General features: G+C 45.5%; 1 protein-coding gene across 1 annotated transcript in view; it reads left to right on the plus strand.

The window, feature by feature from the left end:
* Positions 1 to 26,723, plus strand: part of rbpjb (recombination signal binding protein for immunoglobulin kappa J region b) — a 256,534-nt gene that overhangs the window by 197,231 nt on the left and 32,580 nt on the right. Inside the window, exons 4-9 of the mRNA XM_084311777.1 lie at positions 4,195 to 4,360; positions 6,858 to 7,032; positions 11,155 to 11,292; positions 11,774 to 11,886; positions 12,297 to 12,437; positions 14,651 to 14,806. Of these exons, the coding sequence (XP_084167903.1) occupies positions 4,195 to 4,360; positions 6,858 to 7,032; positions 11,155 to 11,292; positions 11,774 to 11,886; positions 12,297 to 12,437; positions 14,651 to 14,806 (889 nt within the window). The remainder of the gene's footprint in view (positions 1 to 4,194; positions 4,361 to 6,857; positions 7,033 to 11,154; positions 11,293 to 11,773; positions 11,887 to 12,296; positions 12,438 to 14,650; positions 14,807 to 26,723) is intronic.

Genomic DNA, 26,723 nt, shown 5'->3' on the forward strand with positions numbered 1-26,723 from the left:
GAGAACAGAGTTGAGGGCCTGTCCCCCTGGTTGCAGGACAGAGAGAACAGAGTTGAGGGCCTGTCCCCCTGGTTGCAGGACAGAGAACAGAGTTGAGGGCCTGTCCCCCTGGTTGCAGGACAGAGAACAGAGTTGAGGGCCTGTCCCCCTGGTTGCAGGACAGAGAGAACAGAGTTGAGGGCCTGTCCCCCTGGTTGCAGGACAGAGAACAGAGTTGAGGACCTGTCCCCCTGGTTGCAGGACAGAAGGAACAGAGCGAACATGTGCAGGTTGTGCTTGAAACTACGGTTATACGATACAAGAGATGCAATGCACAGAGTTTAAAGTGGAGATGAAGCATAGCGATAAATACATATTCATAGCATCACATTAGTATTTAGATAAGCCACAGAAAAAATCACGTTATAAAAATAAGCAGTTTCTAAGAAAAAATGATTTGTTATGTGCATTTTTGAAGCATTTATCATTATGGGCGCGGCCATTTTGTTGCTGACGTCACAGTGTTGGTTTGGTGTATACACTGCTGGTTAGCTGCCTATAGTGAATGGGTCAGTCAGTAAATAAAATGTTGCCTACAAAACAACGGGACCGCGGTGGTTCTTTTTGTATTGCTCCTGGCTGTTCAAACTAATTTTACCGTGTGAAAGAGAGGAAAGTTGGTTAATTTCCACAAACTACCAGTGAAAAAAACAGTGTTGTTGGCACGTTGGCTCAGGCTGGCTGCACTCAGGCGGCGCGACCAGCCTGTTGGACAGGGAAGGAGGATCTGCAGCGAACACTTCATTGCCTCGGATTATGTTGTTGGGGTGGGATGTTTGTCCAGAAGACCACTAATCAGCTGAAGCCGGACGCGGTTCCCTCGGTCTTCGACAGACAGACCGGCCCAGGCAGTTCAGCGTCGCGGAGCATTCAGCCTGCTGGCTACCTAGCTCCACTTCAACCAGCGTCGCGGAGCATTCAGCCTGCTGGCTACCTAGCTCCACTTCAACCAGCCGAGCGTCGGGAGCTCCAGCAGCTTGTCGGTGTGCTAATAGCCTCGGCAAGCTAACGGTAGCTGGCTCCAGCAGCTTGTCGGTGTGCTAATAGCCTCTGCAAGCTAACGGTAGCTGGCTCCAGCAGCTTGTCGGTGTGCTAATAGCCTCGGCAAGCTAACGGTAGCTGGCTCCAGCAGCTTGTCGGTGTGCTAATAGCCTCGGCAAGCTAACGGTAGCTGGCTCCAGCAGCTTGTCGGTGTGCTAATAGCCTCGGCAAGCTAACGGTAGCTGGCTCCAGCAGCTTGTCGGTGTGCTAATAGCCTCGGCAAGCTAACGGTAGCTGGCTCCAGCAGCTTGTCGGTGTGCTAATAGCCTCTGCAAGCTAACGGTAGCTGGCTCCAGCAGCTTGTCGGTGTGCTAATAGCCTCGGCAAGCTAACGGTAGCTGGCTCCAGCAGCTTGTCGGTGTGCTAATAGCCTCGGCAAGCTAACGGTAGCTGGCTCCAGCAGCTTGTCTGTGTGCTGGAGCCTCGGCAAGCTAACGGTAGCTGGCTCCAGCAGCTTGTCGGTGTGCTGGAGCCTCGGCAAGCTAACGGTAGCTAGCTCCAGGCTATTAGCACATCGACAAGCTGCTGGAGCTCCCGACGCTCGGCTGGTTGAAGTGGAGCTAGGTAGCCAGCAGGCTGAATGCTCCGCGACGCTGGTTGAAGTGGAGCTAGGTAGCCAGCAGGCTGAATGCTCCGCGACGCTGGTTGAAGTGGAGCTAGGTAGCCAGCAGGCTGAATGCTCCGCGACGCTGGTTGAAGTGGAGCTAGGTAGCCAGCAGGCTGAATGCTCCGTGACGCTGAACTGCCTGGGCCGGTCTGTCTGTCGAAGACCGAGGGAACCGCGTCCGGCTTCAGCTGATTAGTGGTCTTCTGGACAAACCTCCCACCCCCAACAACATAATCCAAGGCAATGAAGTGTTCGCTGCAGATCCTCCTTCCCTGTCCAACAGGCTGGTCGCGCCGCCTGAGTGCAGCCAGCCTGAGCCAACGTGCCAACAACACTGTTTTTTTCACTGGTAGTTTCCAACTTTCCTCTCTTTCACACGGTAAAATTAGTTTGAACAGCCAGGAGCAATACAAAAAGAACCACCGCGGTCCTGTTGTTTTGTAGGCAACATTTTATTTACTGACTGACCCATTCACTATAGGCAGCTAACCAGCAGTGTATACACCAAACCAACACTGTGACGTCAGCAACAAAATGGCCGCGCCCATGGCGAAAACAGGGAAATTATATTTGATTTTTCAGACAAATAAGCAGGATTTCACATTTTATTATAGGACCCTGTCTTACACAAGGTACACAACAAACAAACTAGGATCACATTGTTCACTGCTTCATCTCCCCTTTAAAGCTGCACTTTGTCGTATCGGGACAGAAGTTTGAACCTCAAGATAGTGCGAGTCATTAGAATTGACTTAATAAAGTGTCTCGGGGGAAACCTGGATCCCTAGAACACACTACGGTCTAGAAATTATCTGTTTGGTGTCCTACCCTCCCTCCTACCACATTTGCGATATAGATAAGCGAGCATCGATTTGGGAATCGTTTAGAAGCCGGCGTTGATTTTGAGGTATGGATTTCTGTTTTGGAGTTGTAATTTCGGCACTTTTGTTTGTAAAAGCACAACGATATGCTGACGACTTGTGTGTGTGTGTCCAGGTTCTTCTGCCTGCCCCCCTCTGTGTGTGTACCTGATGACGTGTGTGTCCAGGTTCTTCTGCCTGCCCCCCTCTGTGTGTGTACCTGATGACGTGTGTGTCCAGGTTCTTTTGCCTGCCCCCCTCCGTGTGTGTACCTGATGACGTGTGTGTGTCCAGGTTCTTCTGCCCCCCTCTGTGTGTGTACCTGATGACGTGTGTAGGGATGCCCCCCGGACCCCGGTTTTAAACGGGAACCGGTACTATATTAGAAAATACCGGAGTATTTATAAGCTCTGACGTCCTCGGTACTGCTATCGATACTCTAGAGAAATTATTATTATTATTATTTAAAAGTTGCGAACGATCTCTCCTCTCTCTGTCTCTGCACGAGAAGCGAGCCGCAGCGAGTCATTATTACACACACTCCTCGCGAGTCGCGCTACACATACGGGTACTTCGTTCTTACACATACGGGTACTCCTTAATGAAAGCGCTGTCTCCGTGCTGAAGCGCGCTGCACACAGACACAGACAGCTCTGAGTCTGCATGCACTGAGTCGTGATGGCGGATAGAGCGAAGCATTCTAAAGTATGGATATACTTTACAAGGGTCAATGCCGACAACGCACGTTGCCACAAGTGCAACAAAACATTTGCCAGTAAGGGGGGCAATACGAGCAATCTATCAAAACATTTGTTGGCAAAACACGATATTAGTGTGCAGAAATGCGCCGTATTCGACTGCCTTGCACGCAGTGGTCCATCTGCATCCACGTCCACTGCAGCCGGTAAGCCAAGATACGGAGTTTCGTAGGCTAATAACGAATTATTACAAATAGGCTAATAAACAAAATAATTGTTTAGCTACAAATACTACAATCTAAAAACGTTTTATAGATCGTCAAGCTGAGGCGTCAGCCACCAATGTGTCCCAGGCCAGTGAGCCCAGGGCCACCACACATCCTCCCTCTACCTCCACCACCCAAAGTCCTTTCTCCCTAGCAGCTAGAGGAAGGATGACAGGATAGGGTGAACGAGTGTCACAGGGCTGTGACAAAGTTTGTTGTCAAAGGCCTGCACCCCTTCTCTACAGTGGAGTCCAAGGGCTTTAGGTAACAACTAATCATTCAGTGTATATCGTTTTTTTGTATACATAGTTGTCTAACTTGTTTGTTGTTGTTGTTATAATATAAGTTATTATTGAAGCAGCTATTCCCACCACTCCACACAAATTTACAATAATTCAATCATTTCTAATCTTTACTGTAGGGAGATGACCAATGCTCTCAACTGCAAATATAAAAATCATAAAAAGATTATCAAAAAGAACCGATAAGAGTATCGATAATAAGTACCGAACCGTTAAGCAGTATCGATAAGAGTAGTAGTATCGATAAAATCCTAACGATACCCATCCCTAGACGTTTGTGTGTGTACCTGATGACGTGTGTGTGTGTACCTGATGACTTGTGTGTGTGTGTACCTGATGACGTGTGTGTGTGTACCTGATGACTTGTGTGTGTGTGTCCAGGTTCTTCTGCCCCCCTCCGTGTGTGTACCTGATGGGCAGCGGCTGGAAGAAAAAGAAGGAGCAGATGGAGCGGGACGGCTGCTCGGAGCAGGAGTCTCAGCCCTGCGCCTTCATCGGCATCGGGAACAGTGAGCAGGAGATGCAGCAGCTCAACCTGGAGGGAAAGGTAACGCGCACACACACACACACACATGCACACACACACACACACACACATATACATACACACACATGCACACACACACACACACACACATATACATACACACACACACACATGCACACGCACTTATACATACACACACACACACACACACACGCACATATACATACACACACACATACATACACACACACACACACATACACACACACACACATATACATACACACATACATACACACACACACACACACATATATACATACACACACACATATACACACACACACACACATATACACGCACACACACACCTACACACACGCTCACACACACACACACACACGCAGGCACACACACGCTCACACATAGACACACACAGGCTCACACACACACACACACACATGCACACACACATACACACACACACACATACACACACACATACACACACACACGCACATATACATACACACACACACACACACACACACACACACACACACACACACACACACACACACACACACATACACACACACACACATATACAAACACACATACACACACACATATACACACACACACACATACACACACGCTCACACACACACGCAGACACACACGCACACACACGCTCACACATAGACACACACACGCTCACACACACACATGCTCACGCTCACACACACGCACACACACCACACGCTCACACACAGACACACACACACACACCACACGCTCACACACAGACACACACACACATGCTCACACACACGCGCTCACACACACACATGCTCACACACACACATGCTCACACACACACCCGCTCACACACACACGCTCACATGCACCCACAGACACACACACACACACACATGCTCACACACACACATGCGCTCACACACATGCGCGCTCACACACACATGCTCACACACGCATGCTCACACACACACACGTGCTCACACACAAGCTCACACCACATGCTCACACGCACACACGCTCACACACACACGTGCTCACACACACACGCTCACACACACACATGCTCACACATACACACACGCTCACACACGGACACACACACACACATGCTCACACACACGCAGACAGGCACACACACACACATGCTCACACATACACACACGCTCACACACAGACACACACACACACATGCTCACACACACGCAGACAGGCACACACACACATGCTTACACACGCTCACACACGCTCACACACACACACACATGCTCACACAGACACATACACACACAAACACAGACACACATGCAAACGTGTAGATGCAGACACAGATACAGTCGGGTCCATAATTATTTGGACATTGATACAAGAATTTTCACAATTCTGGCTCTGTGCACCACCACAATGGACTTGAACGATGCTTTAAGTGCAGACTTTCAGCTTACATCTTTGGGTATTTACATCCAAATCAGGTGAACAATGTAGGAATTAAAACCGTTTCTACATGTGCATTGTGCACCCCCCTTTTTAATGTGTATCGCCATAATGTTTGTATTCTTAATTAAGATTCAAAACTAAAATGTTTGAAAATATATAAAAGTAAGATAAATCCTATCTATATCCATAATGTTCCCTCTTTCACCCGATCTTGGCTGTTACTAGATTTCTGTTGAGCGAACACACACACACACACACACACACACACACAGACACACACACACACACCCCTGCAGTAGATAGGAAAGCCACACTGAAAGTGTCCTTTGACCTGAGTTCAGTGATGAGTTGAACGTTGTCCCCCTCCTGTTACACTTTCAGTTGATGATTCCATCAGGTGTTTCTATCCAACACCGATTTCATTGTTTGTTTTTGGTTTGATTTGTAAAGATAAATCTCTCCGGTTGAGATTTGTCTCCTATACTTTCCTACATCAGACACCAACCTTCCTATAATCTTTGCCTCAAACAGCCATGTAATTTCTCTTGATTCAAACAGGAATGTCTTATTTCTTCTTTTATTATTATTTTGGATAGGTGCCATTCATTTGTCAGGGTGATTAATCTCTCTCTCTCTCTCTCTCTCTCTCTCTCTCTCTCTCTCTCTCTCTCTCTCTCTCTCTCTCTCTCTCTCTCTCTCTCTCTCGATTTGTCTCCTATACTTCCCTACATCAGACACCAACCTTCCTATAACCTTTGCCTAAAACAGCCATGTAATTTTTCTTGATTCAAACACGTATTTCAAAAAAAATTCTCTTATTATTATTTTGGGTAGGAGCCATTCATTTGTCAGGGTGATTCATGTTTCTCTCTCTCTCCGCCCCCTCTCTCTCTCTCCTCTCCCTCTCTCTCTTGCTCCCCCTCTCTCCTCTCACCCCCCCCTCTCTCTCCCGCCCTCTCTCCTCTCCCTCCCCCCCTCTCTCGCCCTCTCCCTCCCTCTCGCCCTCTCCCTCCCTCTCTCTCGCTCCCTCTTGCTCTCCCTCTCCTCCCTCCCTCCCTCCCCCCTCCCTCTCCGCCTCCAGAACTATTGCACAGCTAAAACCTTGTACATATCTGACTCCGACAAGAGAAAGCACTTCATGCTGTCCGTCAAGATGTTCTACGGCAACAGCTCAGACATCGGCATGTTCCTTAGCAAGAGGATCAAAGTCATCTCCAAGCCCTCCAAGAAGAAGCAGTCCCTCAAGAACGCAGACTGTGAGTAGCACAGAGCTCTCTGTGTGCGTGTGTGTGTGTGTGTGTGTGTGTAGCAGAGGGAGGGCGTGTCTACACATTAGGACCGCCTCCTCTTAGTCGACTAATCAGGTGTCTGTGTGTGAGGCTGTTGTGCTCAGGGTAGGATAACTTACGCTGGATGCAAAAACGTCACAAGTACACACGCGCACACACACACACACACAGAGATCTCTGTGCTACTCAAAGTCTGCGTTCTTGCATTTAGTCATTTAGCTGATGCTTTTATCCAAAGTGACTTGCAAGTTCTGTACAACAAAAGGCAAGTACCATTGTTCATCAAACAGTGTCGAACTCCTGAGTGCTACTGTCTTGTGTGCCTAATAGTACAGACTGTAGACCTGTTCTCTGTATACGTCAGACTCAGTGTATAGACCTGTTCACTGTATACGTCAGACTCAGTGTATAGACCTGTTCGCTGTATACGTCAGACTCAGTGTATAGACCTGTTCTCTGTATACGTCAGACTCAGTGTATAGACCTGTTCTCTGTATACGTCAGACTCAGTGTATAGACCTGTTCTCTGTATACGTCAGACTCAGTGTATAGACCTGTTCTCTGTATACGTCAGACTCAGTGTATAGACCTGTTCGCTGTATACGTCAGACTCAGTGTATAGACCTGTTCGCTGTATATGTCAGACTCAGTGTATAGACCTGTTCTCTGTATACGTCAGACTCAGTGTATAGACCTGTTCTCTGTATACGTCAGACTCAGTGTATAGACCTGTTCTCTGTATACGTCAGACTCGGTGTATAGACCTGTTCTCTGTATACGTCAGACTCTGTGTATAGACCTGTTCTCTGTACACGTCGGACCCAGTGTTCACACTAGGGGTGTAACGGTACGCGGATACGTACTGTACCGCGTCAATGTGGTCCTCCGGTACAGTACGGGCTGTGCACCGTACGATTGCAACGGTGCGGAACCTTTTTTTGCGGAACTTAAATCCCCCCGGCCCCACGTAATTTATCAACAACACTGCGGTCTGCTGTGAGCATTATAAAACAAACGTGTGTTTAACCGACCGTGAATTAAAGTGTCAATGCTGTTTGTCATTTTAACAGCAGATACTTTCTTAAATGCCATCCTCCCAACAGAGCAGTGTGACGGGGAGCTCTGATGGGTTCGCTTGCTGGTGTTAGCATTAGCTGAAGAGCTAGTTCTAGCTTAACGTTACCTTGGCTAAAGTTGGGACTATTCATAATCCAGCAATAATGGCTGCAGACCTGCAAGCAAAGTACAGCAAGTTGGCAAAGGAGTATTCCAACGTAAATCACATTTTCACCAGTAAAGTTACAGTCTTTCCATCTGCCGGTAGCTCCATGCTAGCTAACCTAGCTCACGTTAGCGTCGTCACTGAACCACCTCGCGTACACAATTAATGACATGTTGCGGACAGCCATATCGGTGACAATGTTTAGCTTTTAGTGCCAAATGATAAGAGTCTGAGGCGGAGTCTCAAAAGAGAATGTTGAATATTTATTGTGCAAAAATCACAACAGATCCTCTCCAACGGAGCCTTGTAGACTGAGTAGGGTATATCTGCAGAGCCACTTGGTAACGAGTGCAACACCGTGTAATGTCCGTGTGGATCGTTGGAGTAGGGTATATCTGCAGTGCTGCAGCCCCATACTCATTGTATAGATTTGTATTAGTATCATAATCAATCACCTGTTGTTGAATAAATACCATTACTTTCTAGTTATTACTAAAAAACAGTATATATAAAACAGTAGCTGTATAAAAAAAAAGTATAATTTATATAATTTAATTAAAATTCTTTTTTTTAATGTATGCACTGGTATCCCCCCCCCCCCCCTGTACCGAAAAAATACCGAACCGTGACTTCAAAACCGAGGTACGTACCGAACCGTGGATTTTGTGTACCGTTACACCCCTAGTGCACACGCATCACCGGGGCAGAAAGGAACGTAATCCTGGTCAGAACAACGGGGCAAACTACAATATATTTGCATTTGTTAGCCATGCTAGCGATCTAAACAATCAATCCATGCCAAAACTAGATATGTAAAGGGTGAAAGACTTACACTCACAGCCATGCTGATTTGGCTAAATGACATCCCGCCGGTGTCGTTTGAAACGACTCTTAGTCAGGAGAGTGCCATGGTTTCTCCATAGACCCCCCATTGTACTTCTGTTGGCGCAGCAGCTCGTTCAGGTAGGCGGCAACTTAGTCACGTGACTCGGTTGGTATTGCTGATTGGCTCGAACATGGTATGTTTGTATACAGCGAACAGGTCTATTAGCATAGTAAGTTGTAGTATAGGCAAGGTACATTCTGTAGTAGCAAAGTATATAATAGAAAAAGACAGTATGAAGGTTAGTATTTTTTTCTTCTTCTTACACACACTCTTAGGCCCTGTCCACATGATTTTCAACACTTAGTATTTTCTCTGCATTTTGGCCTCCTGTCCACATGAAAATATCGTTTTAATGTCCCTGGAAATGGAGCTTGTAGTGGATGTAGATCTTTCAGTTAGTTTGCACATGTTCGGTACAGGTAGGTTTAATTGCCTGTTTACAAGGCAACCTGACTTTACTTCATCATTACATTCCATAATTAATTTGCACAGGTATAAAAAAAACTTTAGGGGGACTTTATAGCGAGAGATGAAATAATATTAAATATATGAAATGTTTTTGTATTCAAGTCGTTGTTTATTGTGGCGCTACCACGAGCGCGGTGCGTCTGGCGAGAGATTGTATAGAACACGCAATCATTTAAATTGGCGATTTTTTTGCTTGTATGGTCATGAAATTGGTATTAAAAAGGTCTTAAAAAGTCTTCATTTGAACTTGTTGAAACCTGCAGATACCCTGTTCTGTGGTGTTTTGACGATACCGTTTTATACAACACATTATCGCCCACCCGCCCACTGGCCTGGCCTGCTTATGTGAGCGTTTTTTAATCCTTTGCTTTTTTATGGGGGACAGAGGGATTTTCGAAAATACCGGCAGTGTAGACGGGAATGATTATTCTAAAGCATGTGTGGACAGGGGGTATTATTTTAAAGCGGAGGGGGGACATGCATGTGGACAGGAGTTATTATTTTAAACAGGGTTCGCACAATGTCCTTGTGTAAAGGTAAAGTGCTAGATTTTTGACAAAAAAAAGTTGAGGCCTGGAATTCCTTGAAAACAGCCAATTTTTTTTACAAGGTGCTTAAAAAGTAATTTAAATTCAAATCAACCATTCGCATTGAAAGTTTTGTTCATCCATGATAAAATAGTTCTGAATCAAGAAATTGTTGGAAATTGGTTTTTAAGCCATAAATATTGGATCAGATTAATTTAAAAGTTAATTGTATCCTTTTAAATGCCCTTTGTAAAATGAAAAATAGTGCTTGGAAAAGTACTTGAATGTCCTTATATTACATTTTGCAATGTCTGGGAACCCTGTTTAAAGCGGAGGGGGGACCTGCATGTGGATGTCTGGACGGGGCCTGAACGACATGGACTCCGGAGGTCCGTGGTCTGGCTCTCGTCGGTCGCTGTGGTCCGAGCAGGCAAGAGGTTGTGCCTCAAATCGAATGCCAAACACTAATGACTTCCTTAATGCTTAACTATTAGACGCTTAGAAAGGCCCACGGCTCGGTAAAATACTTGTTCTACAATCCACCGCCTCGGGACGTAATTAACATCAGCCACAAGAGTTTTCACCGTGCGACCAGGAGACCAGCGGTTCTCCGAGCTTCTAAAACGGTTACATAATTAACATGGTTTTTAAGCACACCACATTGCCATTTCACAGGCTTGGGAGGGGAGAATCGGCGGTCTCTCTTCATCTTGTATCTCGATTATTTAATGTGCTGCTAGTGGCGGCACCCGCCAATAGAGGGCGCTGTCGTCTACACATATTATCCGGTGACATGGGGGTATGACTAATGCTGCGGAACAGCTGTCATACGACACGACACGTCCTGGAATATTTACCTCGTGGCTATTTTCTGACCTCTTATCACTTTGTAAACACCATCAGTCTCTTTCTTTCAGGTAATTTCTGAGTTGTTGTGTAACTAATTTGTGTAACTAATTTGTGTGTGTGTCTCTCTCTCTCTCCAGTGTGTATTGCATCGGGGACCAAGGTGGCGCTGTTTAACCGGTTGCGCTCTCAAACAGTCAGCACGCGCTACCTGCACGTGGAGGGGGGCAACTTCCACGCCAGCTCCCAGCAGTGGGGCGCCTTCTACATCCACCTGTGTATGTCTTAACAAACATCCTGTTTGATGTGGGAACTATTTCTTAACCGAAGAACACCCGCCACACATTATTATGTGGGTGTAGTACTACAGTAGAAAGTAGTTCCTACATGAAACGGCTAATTAGTGTTTCTCATCATAGTATGGGTGCATGATGTGAAGTTATGGTCGTGACAGTGTGATGTGTTCTGTGTGTCTGTAGTGGCTGACATGAGGATGTGGTCATGTGACAGTGTGATGTGTTCTGTGTGTCTGTAGTGGCTGACCTGAGGATGTGGTCATGTGACAGTGCGATGTGTTCTGTGTGTCTGTAGTGGCTGACCTGAGGATGTGGTCATGTGACAGTGTGATGTGTTCTGTGTGTCTGTAGTGGCTGACCTGAGGATGTGGTCATGTGACAGTGTGATGTGTTCTGTGTGTCTGTAGTGGCTGACCTGAGGATGTGGTCATGTGACAGTGTGATGTGTTCTGTGTGTCTGTAGTGGATGACGAGGAGTCAGAAGGGGAGGAGTTCACTGTGAGAGATGGCTACATCCACTACGGCCAGACAGTCAAACTAGTCTGCTCAGTCACTGGCATGGCGCTGCCCAGACTGGTAATACTACACATTATTGTTACTCACCTTTTCTGTCCCTCAAAATGATCGCTGCTTCCTTCCTTCCGTATTTCCTTCCTTATTTCCTTTCTTATTTCCTTCCTTATCTCCTTTATTATTTCCTTCCTTTCTTTCTTCCTTCCTTCCTTCCTTCCTTCCTTCCTTCCTTCCTTCCTTCCTTCCTTCCTTCCTTCCTTCCTTCCTTCCTTCCTTCCTTCCTTCCTTCCATCCTTTCTTCCTTCCTTTCTTCCTTCCTTCCATCCTTCCTTCCATCCTTCCTTTCTTCCTTCCTTCCTTCCTTCATTCCTTCCCTCTTACCTTCCTTCCTTCCTTCTTTCCTTCCTTCCTCCCTGTTCCAAACCTCTCTTCCAGTTTGCTAATATCTCTCTCTCTCCATCTCTCTCTCCCAGATAATCCGTAAGGTTGACAAGCAGACGGCTCTGCTCGACGCTGACGACCCGGTCTCCCAGCTCCACAAGTGTGCCTTTTACCTGAAGGACACGGAGCGCATGTACCTGTGTCTTTCCCAAGAGAGGATCATCCAGTTTCAAGTGAGTACCCTCCTGCCTCACCCTGTCTGCACACGCTCAGTACCCTCCTGCCTCACCCTGTCTGCACACGCTCAGTACCCTCCTGCCTCACCTTGTGTGACCCTGTCTGCACACGCTCAGTACCCTCCTGCCTCACCCTGTCTGCACACGCTCAGTACCCTCCTGCCTCACCCTGTCTGCACTCGCTCAGTACCCTCCTGCCTCACCTTGTGTGACCCTGTCTGCACACGCTCAGTACCCTCCTGCCTCACCTTGTGTGACCCTGTCTGCACACGCTCAGTACCCTCCTGCCTCACCCTGTCTGCACTCGCTCAGTACCCTCCTGCCTCACCCTGTCTGCACACGCTCAGTACCCTCCTGCCTCACCCTGTCTGCACACGCTCAGTACCCTCCTGCCTCACCCTGTGTGCACACGCTCAGTACCCTCCTGCCTCACCCTGTCTGCACACGCTCAGTACCCTCCTGCCTCACCCTGTCTGCACACGCTCAGTACCCTCCTGCCTCACCCTGTCTGCACACGCTCAGTACCCTCCTGCCTCACCTTGTGTGACCCTGTCTGCACACGCTCAGTACCCTCCTGCCTCACAAGAAAACAAGTACCTTCAATACAGTTTATTGAAATTATTCTCTTCTCTAGGTCTCTTTATAACTTTATTCCAAGTTTAACTGGTGGTATGTTGTGGCGGCTGCTATTAGCATAATGTTTTTAAAGCTCATTTTCATTGTTTACGACTTTGAAATAGAATGTTTTCCGAGCCAAACCAAACTGCGTAGTATAATATATGACTAGAACTATGTAGCACAAATACATTTTAATGCGTGTAAAGAATTGGAAAATATCTAATTGTGACCTCAAAATCTAAATAGAATCTGAAAACGTGTGTTGTCGCCACACCCCTACCACGCACATCATACACTCTTCACGTGTTAATAATGTTTTTTTATCATTTTCCTCCTCCTTTTTCCATCTTTCCCCCATCCCAATGTTAGTCGTTATGCCAATTCCCAATCCCCTTCCTGGTCGTTGCGCACTCTACCCCCTACCGTCGGTCTGGGAGGGCGGAGACTATCACATGCTTCCTCCAACACATGTGTAGCCAGCCCACCGCTTCTTTTCACCTGGCAGCGCGGACTCTCACTGGGGGAGTGTAACGTGTGGAAGGTCACACTACCTCCCCCAGATCCTTCCCTCGCTGTGCAGGCGCCCCGACCGAACTGTAGGAGTCACTGTTTACAACGACCAGGACCCACCCCACCGGCTTTCCTGCCCGCTGACACTGCCAATTGTGTCAGTATAGATGGCCGACCAAGCCGGAGGCACCGCAGCCGGATTCGATCCCACTGTCTCTGCTGTGGTAGACGGACGCTTAGTCCGCTGCGCTACCCGGCCGCCCACGTGTTAATACCTTTACTTTATTTGTTTATTTGCAAAATGAATGAACACAGTGAACATGAAGCAGATAGTCAACGTGGTAAAAAAAAATAAGATTTGCCGGATTTTGCACAAGGCTAATATCCATCCTTTGTCCCCAAACATAAAGACAGGACATATAAAACAGTAAGAAATGTACAAATAAGGCGGTTAGGTGGCCGAGCGGAGATTGCGTTCGTCACCAGCCCCGGAGCTGTGAGCTGGATTCGCCTGTTCGAATCCAGCTCACAGCTCCGGGGTTGTCACCAGCTTGGCTGGCCGTCTGCACTAATACAATTGGCTGTATTAGAGGGTGGGAGAAGCTGGCGGGGTGGGTCCGGGTCGTTGTAAACAGCGACTCCTACAGTTCGGTCGGGGCGCCTGCTAAGCGCGGATAGGACTCGAGGGGGATAGTGTGGTCCTCCCACACGCTACGCCCTCTCGATGAGAATCCGCGCTGCCAGGTGAAAAGAAGCGGTGATTGGCTGGACGTGTGTCGGAGGAAGCACGTGGTAGCCTCCACTCTCCCAGATGATCTGACTGTGGGGGGTAAGTGCGCAGCGACCAGGAAGGGACTGGGAATTGGCATACGACTAACATTGGGATGGGAGAAAATCGGAGGAAAATGGAGGGGGAAAAAGACCAAAAAAAAAAAAAAAAATGTACAAATAAGTAGCAGCAATTCACTAGAAAATACATAGCAGCAATACACAAAAATACTATTGGCTAGAGACATATCACATGTGGTCACATGTGCGGCCCGGCCTCGCTAATGACTTCACTGTGTTCGCCCCCCCGCCAGGCCACTCCGTGCCCAAAGGAACCAAACAAGGAGATGATCAACGACGGCGCCTCCTGGACCATCATCAGCACGGACAAGGCGGAGTACACCTTCTACGAGGGCATGGGGCCCGTCCACCTGCCTGTCACCCCAGTGCCTGTGGTCGAGAGCTTACAGGTGTGTGTGGAGCCACGTGCGCTAAACATACATACGTTTCTCGTGTTTTTAACCCTTTCACTGCCACACAACAGAATGTTAACCCTTTACTATCACACAACCGGCGGTGAAAGGGTTAACCTTCTGTGTATTGTCGCAGTGAAAGGGTTAACCATTTGGTAGTGCGGCACAGTGAAAGGGTTAATATTCAGAGTTAATTATATTGTTTACACTGTTGATGAAAGACCTTCCCTCTGGTCGTAGGTATAAACTAACCATGTGCAGAATTACCTTCCCTCTGGCCGTAGGTATATAGACTAACCATGTGCAGAAAGACCTTCCCTCTGGCCGTAGGTATATAGACTAACCATGTGCAGAAAGACCTTCCCTCTGGCCGTAGGTATAAACTAACCATGTGCAGAAAGACCTTCCCTCTGGCCGTAGGTATAAACTAACCATCTGCAGAAAGACCTTCCCTCTGGCCGTAGGTATATAGACTAACCATGTGCAGAAAGACCTTCCCTCTGGCCGTAGGTATATAGACTAACCATGTGCAGAAAGACCTTCCCTCTGGCCGTAGGTATAAACTAACCATGTGCAGAAAGACCTTCCCTCTGGCCGTAGGTATAAACTAACCATCTGCAGAAAGACCTTCCCTCTGGCCGTAGGTATAAACTAACCATGTGCAGAAAGACCTTCCCTCTGGCCGTAGGTATAAACTAACCATGTGCAGAAAGACCTTCCCTCTGGCCGTAGGTATAAACTAACCATGTGCAGAAAGACCTTCCCTCTGGCCGTAGGTATAAACTAACCATGTGCAGAAAGACCTTCCCTCTGGCCGTAGGTATATAGACTAACCATGTGCAGAAAGACCTTCCCTCTGGCCGTAGGTATATAGACTAACCATGTGCAGAAAGACCTTCCCTCTGGCCTTAGGTATAAACTAACCATGTGCAGAAAGACCTTCCCTCTGGCCGTAGGTATAAACTAACCATCTGCAGAAAGACCTTCCCTCTGGCCGTAGGTATAAACTAACCATGTGCAGAAAGACCTTCCCTCTGGCCGTAGGTATAAACTAACCATGTGCAGAAAGACCTTCCCTCTGGCCGTAGGTATATAGACTAACCATGTGTAGAAAGACCTTCCCTCTGGCCGTAGGTATATAGACTAACCATGTGCAGAAAGACCTTCCCTCTGGCCGTAGGTATATAGACTAACCATGTGCAGAAAGACCTTCCCTCTGGTCGTAGGTATATAGACTAACCATGTGCAGAAAGACCTTCCCTCTGGTTGTAGGTATAGACTAACCATGTGCAGAAAGACCTTCCCTCTGGTCATAGCAGGGCAGTACAGTGCGACATATATATCGCACGTGCTACAGCAACAGCGGTCTGTGCGATGGATGGATTTACTTCAATAGCACTGGTGCGATAGGGATTCGGTTCATATAGATACTCTTATTTTGAAAATCCTGTAGCGGGTCTCATTTCTGCCCACGCGCAGCTCCAGCTAGGCTCCGAAAGCTAGCAATGTTCAGGTGCATATGATACTCTTATTTTGAAAAAACTCTTGTGACAACTCGACGAGTCATATCCGCCCTATCCGTGCTTCTGCAAGGAGCAGCGCGTTGGTCGGTTGGTGCGCACTGCTGCGTTAACACAGCAGTGCGCCTACAAGTTCAAGTTCTGTAATAGTTGTCATACAGAAGTACAGAATACTTTCATACAAAATGCTTCTTACTGTTACGCTCCAGAGACTGTGCTAGACAAGATAGTATCAAATAACATAATAACATAATATAGCATGATATATACACGTCCCGAAATAAGTCTGTGGTGTTTTTTTTTCTCGCAACGGGTCAAATGCATCTACATGCTTTGCACCGTCGCCATTCCTTTATGCGCACATCGCCCGAAATTAACGTTTATGTACCATTACAATCACTACAACGTTAGCAAGCTAACAAGCTAATCCTGATCAGAGGTGCAGAGCCAGCAGACACAGTGTGGACTGGGGAAAGGGAAATGGGGGGGCACTCTCTCCCCTTCCCTGTGTGTGTGCGTGCGTTTGGAAAGACGATGAAGTCACTAGTCAGGACTCAGGACAGGAGTATATTATAGTAAACTGAGGATGGACAGATAATGTTGATATTCAAATATAAACAAGTTTCGAGAGGAGTGGAAGTTTGAAGACAGACTAGACTACAATATGATGCGGGGGTGGTGAGTTGAAACAGTGTGTGTGAATGAATGAATGAAAACTTTATTTAACAGATTGCAGAATGGGTACAGTACAGTACGGCTCAATACACACAATTGTTAAGGGGATGCAGACCAGAGAAAGACGTTTGTCTTGTTTACATCAGGGTCCCCCATTGTGTGTGTGTGTGTCCCAACCGACCCCACTTCTATGTTTCAATAAATTATTTGCATTTAAAACTATTAACGCTGACTCATTCCTTCAGTCCACTCAAAATTATGCTAATATTCCTTATGTTGTTTATGATATTAATTGAAAATAGCATATGAGAGTATCATAGTAATAATAACACATGGCGATATACTAAATGACAGCCAAACATGGCACTGCAACTAAATAACACAAATACAATAGGCACATTTGTGACTGTTACAAATATAACACGTTTTATACTTGTGCTACAAGATTTTGGCCTGTGCTACAAAACTATCAACCTCTGTAGCACCAGTGCTATGTGCAAAAAAAGTTAACGTACAGCCCTGGGTCATAGGTATATAGACTAACCATGCAGGCACGCGAGAACTTATTTGGGGGTGCGGTTGGAGTCGGATAAATAATAATAATTACGTCATATTAAATGCATGCGCGAAGCGCATCATTCGTGATTTTCCATTCATTTGAAAGATCAATATTTTACAATACAACAGACAAACTTGAACACCAACATGTGGACAGTTCACACACGAAATGCAGCAGTTTTTCTCTAATCAGAAGACGATTTATTGTCGATTTAGACGCAAGCCGCCCGCAAGCGTCAACAACTATGCGTTTGGAATTTTGTTTCGCACACCGCACAGGATCGTATAACCAATGCAGAGTATAGATTAAACAGATTAATGATGTATATTATATGAATGAATATAGGCTGCTAGTGACAATTTACAAATTTTTGTGACCGAATGAAGTGAACAAACAGACACTCAACCATCCGAAAATATTAATTTCTTTATTTGAAATATTTATTTCGAACATGTAATAATAGTTATACAAACTAAGAGTAACTGAACTTTGTGTGTGTGTGTGTGTGTGTGTGTGTGTGTGTGTGTGTGTGTGTGTGTGTGTGTGTGTGTGTGTGTGTGTGTGTGTGTGTGTGTGTGTGTGTGTGTGTGTGTGTGTGTGTGTGTGTGTGTGTGTGTGTGTGTGTGTGTGTGTGTGTGTGTGTGTGTGTGTGTGTGTGTGTGTGTGACTCTGTCACAACAACAGTCGCTGTCCGTGGTGCTGAAACATTAACCAAGTGAGCTGGCGCACTGCGCAGCCAGCCAGGCCGAATAAACACACATTATCTTCTATTCCAAAGACGGTAGAACACCGAAGGTGGTCTTGCGTTCAGGAGTGGTGGAAATAAACTCCTTCATGACAACATGAATGTCCAGTGAGTCCAAAACCTCCTGATGCATATGCAGCAAGGCCAGGTGAGTGAGTCGCTTCTGGGTAACTGTGTTACGCAGCCAGGTTTTCAGGCGACGGAGCGCCGAGAAGGATCTCTCTGAAGAGGCCACGGAGATGGGCATGGAAAGACACAGATGGAGGAGATTTTCCACGTCTTTGAAGAGTCCTCTTGTTTGCATGTGCAGGTTGGACATGTACACAGCGAGTTTGTGAACAGTGCAAAAGTCCTCATCCTTCGTAAGGTCTCCAAGCATCCTCATTTGCATGTGAAGACCAGAGACATCTATATTTCCTGGCAGCTGGAGAGATCTCAGATCTTCCTCTGTGCCAACTGACCCCTTAGCAGCAGCAAGCAATGTTTCCTCCCTGCTTGAGGCCATTTCCATGCCACTCTGGTCAAAACGGCGCTTTATTTCACTCTGCACAAGATCAAGAGCTTCAAAAAACTCTCTCCTCCATGATGCCACTCCTTTTGTTGGTACAACATCTTCAGCCTCTGTTGTGCTGCGGAATCGGGACGGTGTCTTGCTTACCCGGCTGCCAGTGCCAGCAGGGTCAGGCATCTTGAGGTCATGTGCAGCTGCTGAAATTTGTTTTGTTTAGGATTTCCTCCACGGCCTTTTCGTTGCGTAGGGCATGCACGCACCCTTTCAAGATCTTTACGCACTCCAGTGCTCCAGCAGCGGTTGCTTTTTCCCCTTGTAGAACTTTAGCCACAGCCTCGCATGGACCAAAAAGAGCTTCTGAGCACAGAAGGCCGAACACCGTCCTCGCCTTCTTCGCTTGCTTTAGAAGCCCGGAGATCTTCGTCCTCGTTTCACCGCGCACACTGCGGTCTTCCTGGAGGGTATATAGTGTCTGGAGAAGTGGGCCATACGCACGGCTTACCCTGGATATTGCGTTGGCCCTGACGCACCACCTTAGAAATAAATAGAAGGATACTTAGAAATGTTCTGTTGACTGCTGTCAAAAATATTTCACATATGAAATAAAATTATTATCACTCTGTCTGTGATAGTTTTATTCTTACTTTTAACATTGCAATATCCCTACTCCTGTTTCTTTCTTAATTAATATGTATTTAATAATTATTAGTAACCTATACATAATTAAAAGAAAAAGACTGTGCCGTTTGAAATCGAATTGAGCTGAATTCAATAAATTTGAGCCATTTTATTTAATAAAATGGCTCAAATTCACAATTCGATTTCAAACCGCACAGTCTTTTTCTTTTAATTATGTATAGGTTACTAATAATTATTAAATACATATTAATTAAGAAAGAAACAGGAGTAGGGATATTGCAATGTTAAAAGTAAGAATAAAACTATCACAGACAGAGTTGCATTATTGCATTTTACACAGTTTTAATACAATCTTTTTATTTTATTTATCTTTGTGTGTGAAACAATAAATAAACAAACCTTGTTGGACACAATCCAAGTATGTTGCACTTGATGTCATCTTCCCCAAAACATGCTTCAAGAGTGGCTTTGCGCTTTGTCGATTCCCTGACGAGTCGACATTGGCTATACTCTGCACAAATTGGAGTGTGTCTGCTATTAGCGGGACTTCTCTCGCCACCTCTTGTAGAGCCAGGTCGAGGGAATGGTTGCAGCAGTGGACAAATAGTGAGTTTGGACAAATTTCTTTGAGCTTTGCTTGCACCCCAGAAAACCTCCCAGACATGTTGCTGGCGCCATCAAAGCAGTATCCCTGCAGCTTCTCCAGAGGGAGGTTTAAACGCAAAAACACATCCTTTACGCAAGCAAACAGTGTTTGAGACGTAGTGTCTGGCGCGTTGTAAAAGCCTAAAAACTGGCTCTTCTGGGCGAGATTCTTGTTGGTGTAATACAAATTACAGGAAAACTGCTCCTTGGCTGTGATGTCAGTTGTTCCATCGGCTGTTAATCCATAGTATGGAGCACTTGAAGCCTCCGACATTATTTTACGCTGGACAGCGTGAGCGAACCGTTCCAAAATTTCATTTTGGATTTTGTCTGTCATCCAATTGTCTCGTCTCAGTAGCCATTGACGGGCATCAGGCAAGTCATATGTGCGTTCCAGCATCAGCTGCCAAAACACGCCATCACGGTGCTCCAGGCCTCGCATCGGTAGAGCCTCACGGGCCAAGAACTTTACAGACCGAAAGGCCAGCTCCAAAACTGTCTGTGCAGTCTTCTGATCTTTGGCAACAGCTTGTGAGAGCAACGCATTAATTGGTGTTTGTTTTAATGCTGCCAGTTTGCTGATGGCTTCTATATGTTGATGGGACTTCTCGTGCTCCCTAAATTGTTCCCCTGCCTTTCGCCAATTGTTAAACCCTACTTTAACAAAAGTCCCAGGCCCCCTGATCCTGTCTGCACTGACGAGCTTCTTCTCCATAGCAGAGCAACACAAGAAGCACACCGCCTTATCACTTTGGCTTAGATAGTGAAGCCATGTCCAGCGTTTAAACCACAATGAGTTAAATGATCGAGTGAATGTTTCCGTTCCAAACCGCCTGGCAGGGAATTCAAACTGAGTGGGCTGGAAAGGCTCTTCGCCGAGTCCGACGCCATTGGCATTGTCAATGAAGTGGTTGTTGACAGAGACGACAGCTGTCACTGACACTGGCTGTGTAACCTGTGTTCTCTCCTCCGGAGGCTCCGGGATGCTGCTGCTGGCAGTGGCATCTGTGTCCATCGGCAGGGACTCAGACACTGAGTCGAGTGTATTTCTTTTTTTGACTTTGGCTTTGGGCTGACTATTATTAAAGAAATCGGATATTCGTTTTTGAGACATTTCGAGACACAAGGAAGTAAACACACTACTGTTTATTATTCAAACTCAAGTCCTCATCCTTGCTTCGCGCCGAAATCACGTCACGTAGTCGACGTAAAATAGACGTCGGCACGTCGCCCAGGTGTGTGTGTGAGACTGTGCGGCGCGCTGCAGCGTCACCGTCAGACAGTCAGACAGACTCAGATCAGATAATATAAAATATCATTAAATAGTGGATTTTAACCATTAAAAAAAAGCATGTTTTAGACTGCTTACACTAAAATGCTAACTAAAAAAAATTAAGGTTTTGATTTTTTTTTTTTTTTTTGTAAATCTTCTGACACAGCTTGCAGTTACACACCCCGCCAGCAGGGGGTGCTGCAGCACCCGTCGCACCTATAGTTCTCGCGTCCCTGTAACCATGTGCAGAAAGACCTTCCCTCTGGCTGTAGGTATAAACTAACCATGTGCAGAAAGACCTTCCCTCTGGCTGTAGGTATAGACTAACTATGTGCAGAAAGACCTTCCCTCTGGCTGTAGGTATATAGACTAACCATGTGCAGAAAGACCTTCCCTCTGGTTGTAGGTATAAACTAACCATCTCCAGAAAGACCTTCCCTCTGGCTGTAGGTATAGACTAACCGTGTGCAGAAAGACCTTCCCTCTGGCTAGGTATAAACTAACCATCTGCAGAAAGACCTTCCCTCTGGCTGTAGGTATATAGACTAACCATGTGCAGAAAGACCTTCCCTCTGGCCGTAGGTATATAGACTAACCATGTGCAGAAAGACCTTCCCTCTGGCTGTAGGTATATAGACTAACCATGTGCAGAAAGACCTTCCCTCTGGTTGTAGGTATAGACTAACCATGTGCAGAAAGACCTTCCCTCTGGCTGTAGGTATAGACTAACCATGTGCAGAAATACCTTCCCTCTGGCTGTAGGTATAGACTAACTAAGGTTCGTACGGGTGCTGGAAATCCTTGAAAATGCTTGTATTTCAATGTGATGTTTTCAAGGTTTGAAAAGTGCTTGAATTGTGTATAAAGTGCTGGAAAGTTATTGAAATTGTAATTGCACTGTATATACATACTTTCATAATAAATCGATATCTGACTGAATAGTGCGGTTTTTAGATAAAGAAATAAAATTTCGGAGATCGCCTTTCACACAAAATGAAGGAGTCCTCTCTCGAGCCTCGCCACTCATGTGCCCACCCCGCCAACGGCACCCCCGCCCCTCCTGAAAGCTTGCTTTAATCCCAGTAACGTTAGCGAGCTAACGTTAGCAAGCTTCTTATTGAATTTAAGACGTTAGCAAGCTAGTGAGCTAGCGTTGCCACAGACGGCTATGTTTATTGTTCATGTTGACAATGACAAGCGACACTGTATATTAACACTTTCAGTGCCAATGACGGGAAATCTCGTTAGTTCATGCCAATCGTTGAGTGCCAGCCGACGAAAGATCTCGTTTTTAATCGTAATTTTTTTTATTAGCGGTTTCCATTCATTTTTCATCAATCTAGCCTCACGTTACCAGTGGGGATCTGTCTGAACTCGAACAGGGAAAATACCGCCCCCTATCGTGAGTATCGTCTCTCCGGATGGTACTGCACCCCATTGGATTGAATGAAACGCATGGAGAAAAGAAAGTCCTGCTTCCACATTTTACTTGTCAGACAAGTAACCGGAGACGATCCAAGTAATCGCCCACCACCAGAACAGCAGAGAGTGTGTGTTTCCAGTACCCAGCATTGGATCAATAAACTCAATCGATATTTGGAATGGCGATCAGGAATTGGAATAATCTTTTTGGAGAACATCTGATCTGAGGTAAGGAATCTATTTTACCAGTCTTGGTATAATCAGAGCTATTTTCACCTATATATCAGCGTGTGCCATATGTGTGTGCGATCAGGAAAGAGAATCGATTTTTCAGCCCGCTTCTATAGCGTGCATAAGTACACATATACTATCGATAATCTAGCGTTTATTTGAAAACGATTCATAAATAGGCCGAAAAATTACGTGTTTAGTGTATTCCAGTAAAGGGCGTTTATCACAGAATCTTTATTTTTTTCTGGAACTTTAAAAAAACAAGCGTTTTTCTAAATGGTATAAAACGGAAAGGGGAACTATCTTATAAATGGCATTTTTCAGTGTTTAGCATTGTTTCCTAGCTATGTGGACTTATATTAATATGATCTATGTCTCTAATTCTCATATTGGCGCATTCTTCCAATTCTCCTCTCACAATATTCACCCTCACTGAACTGAGTCATCTGAAAATGTGCTGATTTGTGATGTCAGAGAGACACCGCTGCATGATAATGTTCAGGCGAGGCAGTGGTTTACCATTGTGGTTGGAGCCCAGGCTCAAAACGGCTTAAGATATTGAGGTAGAAAAATGCTGTTTTTGAGGACTTGATTAGAAATACAAAACAATGAATTAAAAAAAATAAAAAATTACAGAGGTGTTCCATAAACTCACAGGAATTGTGTAAAAGTGCCCAAATAGTGAAAGAAATGGTAAAATAGTCCCCCTTTAACCAAAAAAAAAAAAAAAAAAAAAAAAAATGTTGACTGCAAAGATAAGCGACGGCCATATTAGACACATAGCCATAATTTAAGATATAGTTTATGCGTTCGCAAATATGAGAGCTCTGTCATTGAAGTGGGTGGTGGCACGCAACAGGGTTTCCGGGGCACCGGAGGCGTGGCACTGAAAGTGTTAAGGTGAGTTAATAAATTCACTGCTCCGCTCTGATAAACTGACTCCTCAGTCAGAGCGTCCAGTCTGCACAACTTGAGTGCGCTCGCTCTGACACACTGAAAGCCAATTTACCTTCAAACAAGTTTTGTTTAGCTGACGCCATTATTATGCATCGGAGCTGTGGTTTTGCTGTGATCAACATGGCTAACAAGCAAATCAATTCTTTCTATTTTAAGGAATGTTCTGTAGGATATGTCGGCAACATAAGAAGCCAGGCAGCTACTAGGGGTAGCTGTTTGTGTGAAATAACAAGAGAGGAGACTAGAACGTGCATCAAATAACTGTGCGTCTATATGGCAACTAGGGCTGACCCCTATTAGTCTAATAGTCGACTAATCGATCGAAAGGAGCCGTAGTCGACTGCCAACCTCTTAGTCGAATACATAACAAAATTTAAAAGATTCGTTCATTTAAAAAAAGATTTTATCATTCTTTCCAGAATGGGCCTAGAAGCGTGGCTAACGCTAATGGCACGCATACCAGAGGCTAACTGCCTATTCTATTATGACATCATACTGTAACACAAATGTTATAGATTCAGAATGTGCTATTATGACATCATACTGTGACATCACAAATGTTCTAGAATGTTCTATTATAATATAAATAGTATGGTAAAAAAAACTGAGGGCAGTAATATGCCATGTTGTCTCTACACTGTTGGAAATTCTAAAGAAGAAGAAGAAGAAGACTTGGCTGCTGCACTGATGGCTGTGAGTGCAGTTAGGTCTAAAGCTCGCCCTGATCTAATTCAGGAAATAATATTAGTTTTATATAGGATTGAGAAGGCATGCTAGGCTGTTCAGTGGAGTTTTGCTGGGTTCCGGGGCATGCTGGGATTGAGGGAAATGAGACAGCTGATTCCCTTGCCAAACAGAGCCTGGGAAGGAAAGAAGAGATAAGCATTTCAATGGGATGAGTTTAACTCGGAGAGAAGATTAAGAAAGGAGTTGAGGCTGAGTGGCAGGCTGAGTGGGAAAAGGGGACCAAGGGGAGGCACTATTTCTCTCTGCAGCCTCGGGTCAAAATCAACGTGGCTGGATATGGGTCTAGGAGCGATAGGGTCAAGATGTGTAGATTGAGGCTGGGACATTGTGGGTTGAACAGTACCTTAAGCATTGTGGGAAAACACCCAGATGGGCGGTGTGAATGTGGAGAGCCTGAAACTGTCAAGCATGTTTTTCTAGAATGTGACAGGTATAGGAATGAAAGGGAAATCTTTTATAAAAGGTTATCAGAATTGGGAGTTTCTTCTTTCTCTCTAAAATCTTTCTTTGGCCTGAATAATGAGAACCACCAGCTGATCACAGAGGCAGTGCTGACATTTCTGCACGAGGCAGAGTTGTACCAGAGGATAATGTTATTTTATTTTATTATAATTTTTTTGTAGGCCTATGCGTATTTAAGTTTTTCTCAATTGTGGGCGTAGTAGAGAACTGAGGAGGGCAGTAATACGCCATGTTGCGTTTACACTGCCGGAAAAAATAAAGAAGAAGAACAGAAAACAGGCACAGAGCACTGAAAGAGGATTTCACCCATCTAATGAACACACTAGACTAGACAAATATCAAGATGTATCCATCAGTGGACCAATTGCATGCTTTTGCAGAGGAAAAGAAGCCTTCCGTCGACTCCTTCAGACATTAAGCACCCCCACAGCCCAAATGGAATGATATAAAAAAATTAAAATAAAAATATTATACTTTTTTTTTCATAGTCGACTATCTGCAAATTTTGGCGACTACAAATCGACTATACAAATCCTTAGTCTGGGACAGCCCTAATTGCAACCAATAACATTGATTGATTGATTGATTGATTGAAAATTGTATTAACAGATTGCAGAATGGGTACAATACAGTACAGCTCAATACACACAATTGTTAACACTTTCAGAGTGTCTAATGTGTCTAATCTGCCTGTCGCATTATCAATGACCCATTTCCAGTCAACATTGTCGAAGCGGATTGTTTTTTTATCGGTTCATTTCCGTTTTATATCATTTTGAAAAACCCTTGTTTTCACGGAAAAAATAAGAGATTCCATGATAATCGCCCTGTACTGGAATATTCTAGAACGTTCTCATTTTTCGGCCTATTTATGAATCGTTTTCAAATAAACGCTAGATTATCGATAGTATATGTGTACGTGTGCACGCTGGTGCCGCGCGCTGAAAATCGATTTTCTCAGTTCCTGATCGCTTTTACAGTCAAACAGCCATATCACATTATAGGGGGAAAGCTTATATCTCCGTGAAAACGGGTCTGATTATCCTAATACTTTCGTCTTGTTTACATCAGGGTCCCCCATTTTCAATTCATCATAACATGACATACATGACATACAGATAGACAGTACTGCTACATCTATACATTTATGACATACCAGATTTACAAATACAGTACTGTTTGTGATACAAAAAAGCATCTAAAAAAGAGTACCGGTATATACATTTGACGTAGAAATTGTACATTGGAGGAGGTGGGGGGGGGGGGGGGGACTGTACATTGGAGGTGGGTGGGGAGGGGGGTTGGGTAGGCGGGGGGGGGGGGGGGGGACTGTACATTGGAATATCGACGAAACCTTACTTGGTCCCAAGAAGAGGGTCTTGTGTATTATTGGATTAGGACATTTACTGGGGCCATTTTCGAATTGCAGTCTCCCGTAGGTGCTCTTTGAGAGTGGGCATCATATAGCTTACATCCTGGTCCCTGCTGAACACACCACTGTGGGGGGTTATATAAAAATCCTAGGTTG

Source organism: Notolepis coatsorum (genome assembly GCF_963971535.1).
Source record: "Notolepis coatsorum genome assembly, chromosome: 4".
NCBI lineage: Eukaryota > Metazoa > Chordata > Actinopteri > Aulopiformes > Paralepididae > Notolepis > Notolepis coatsorum.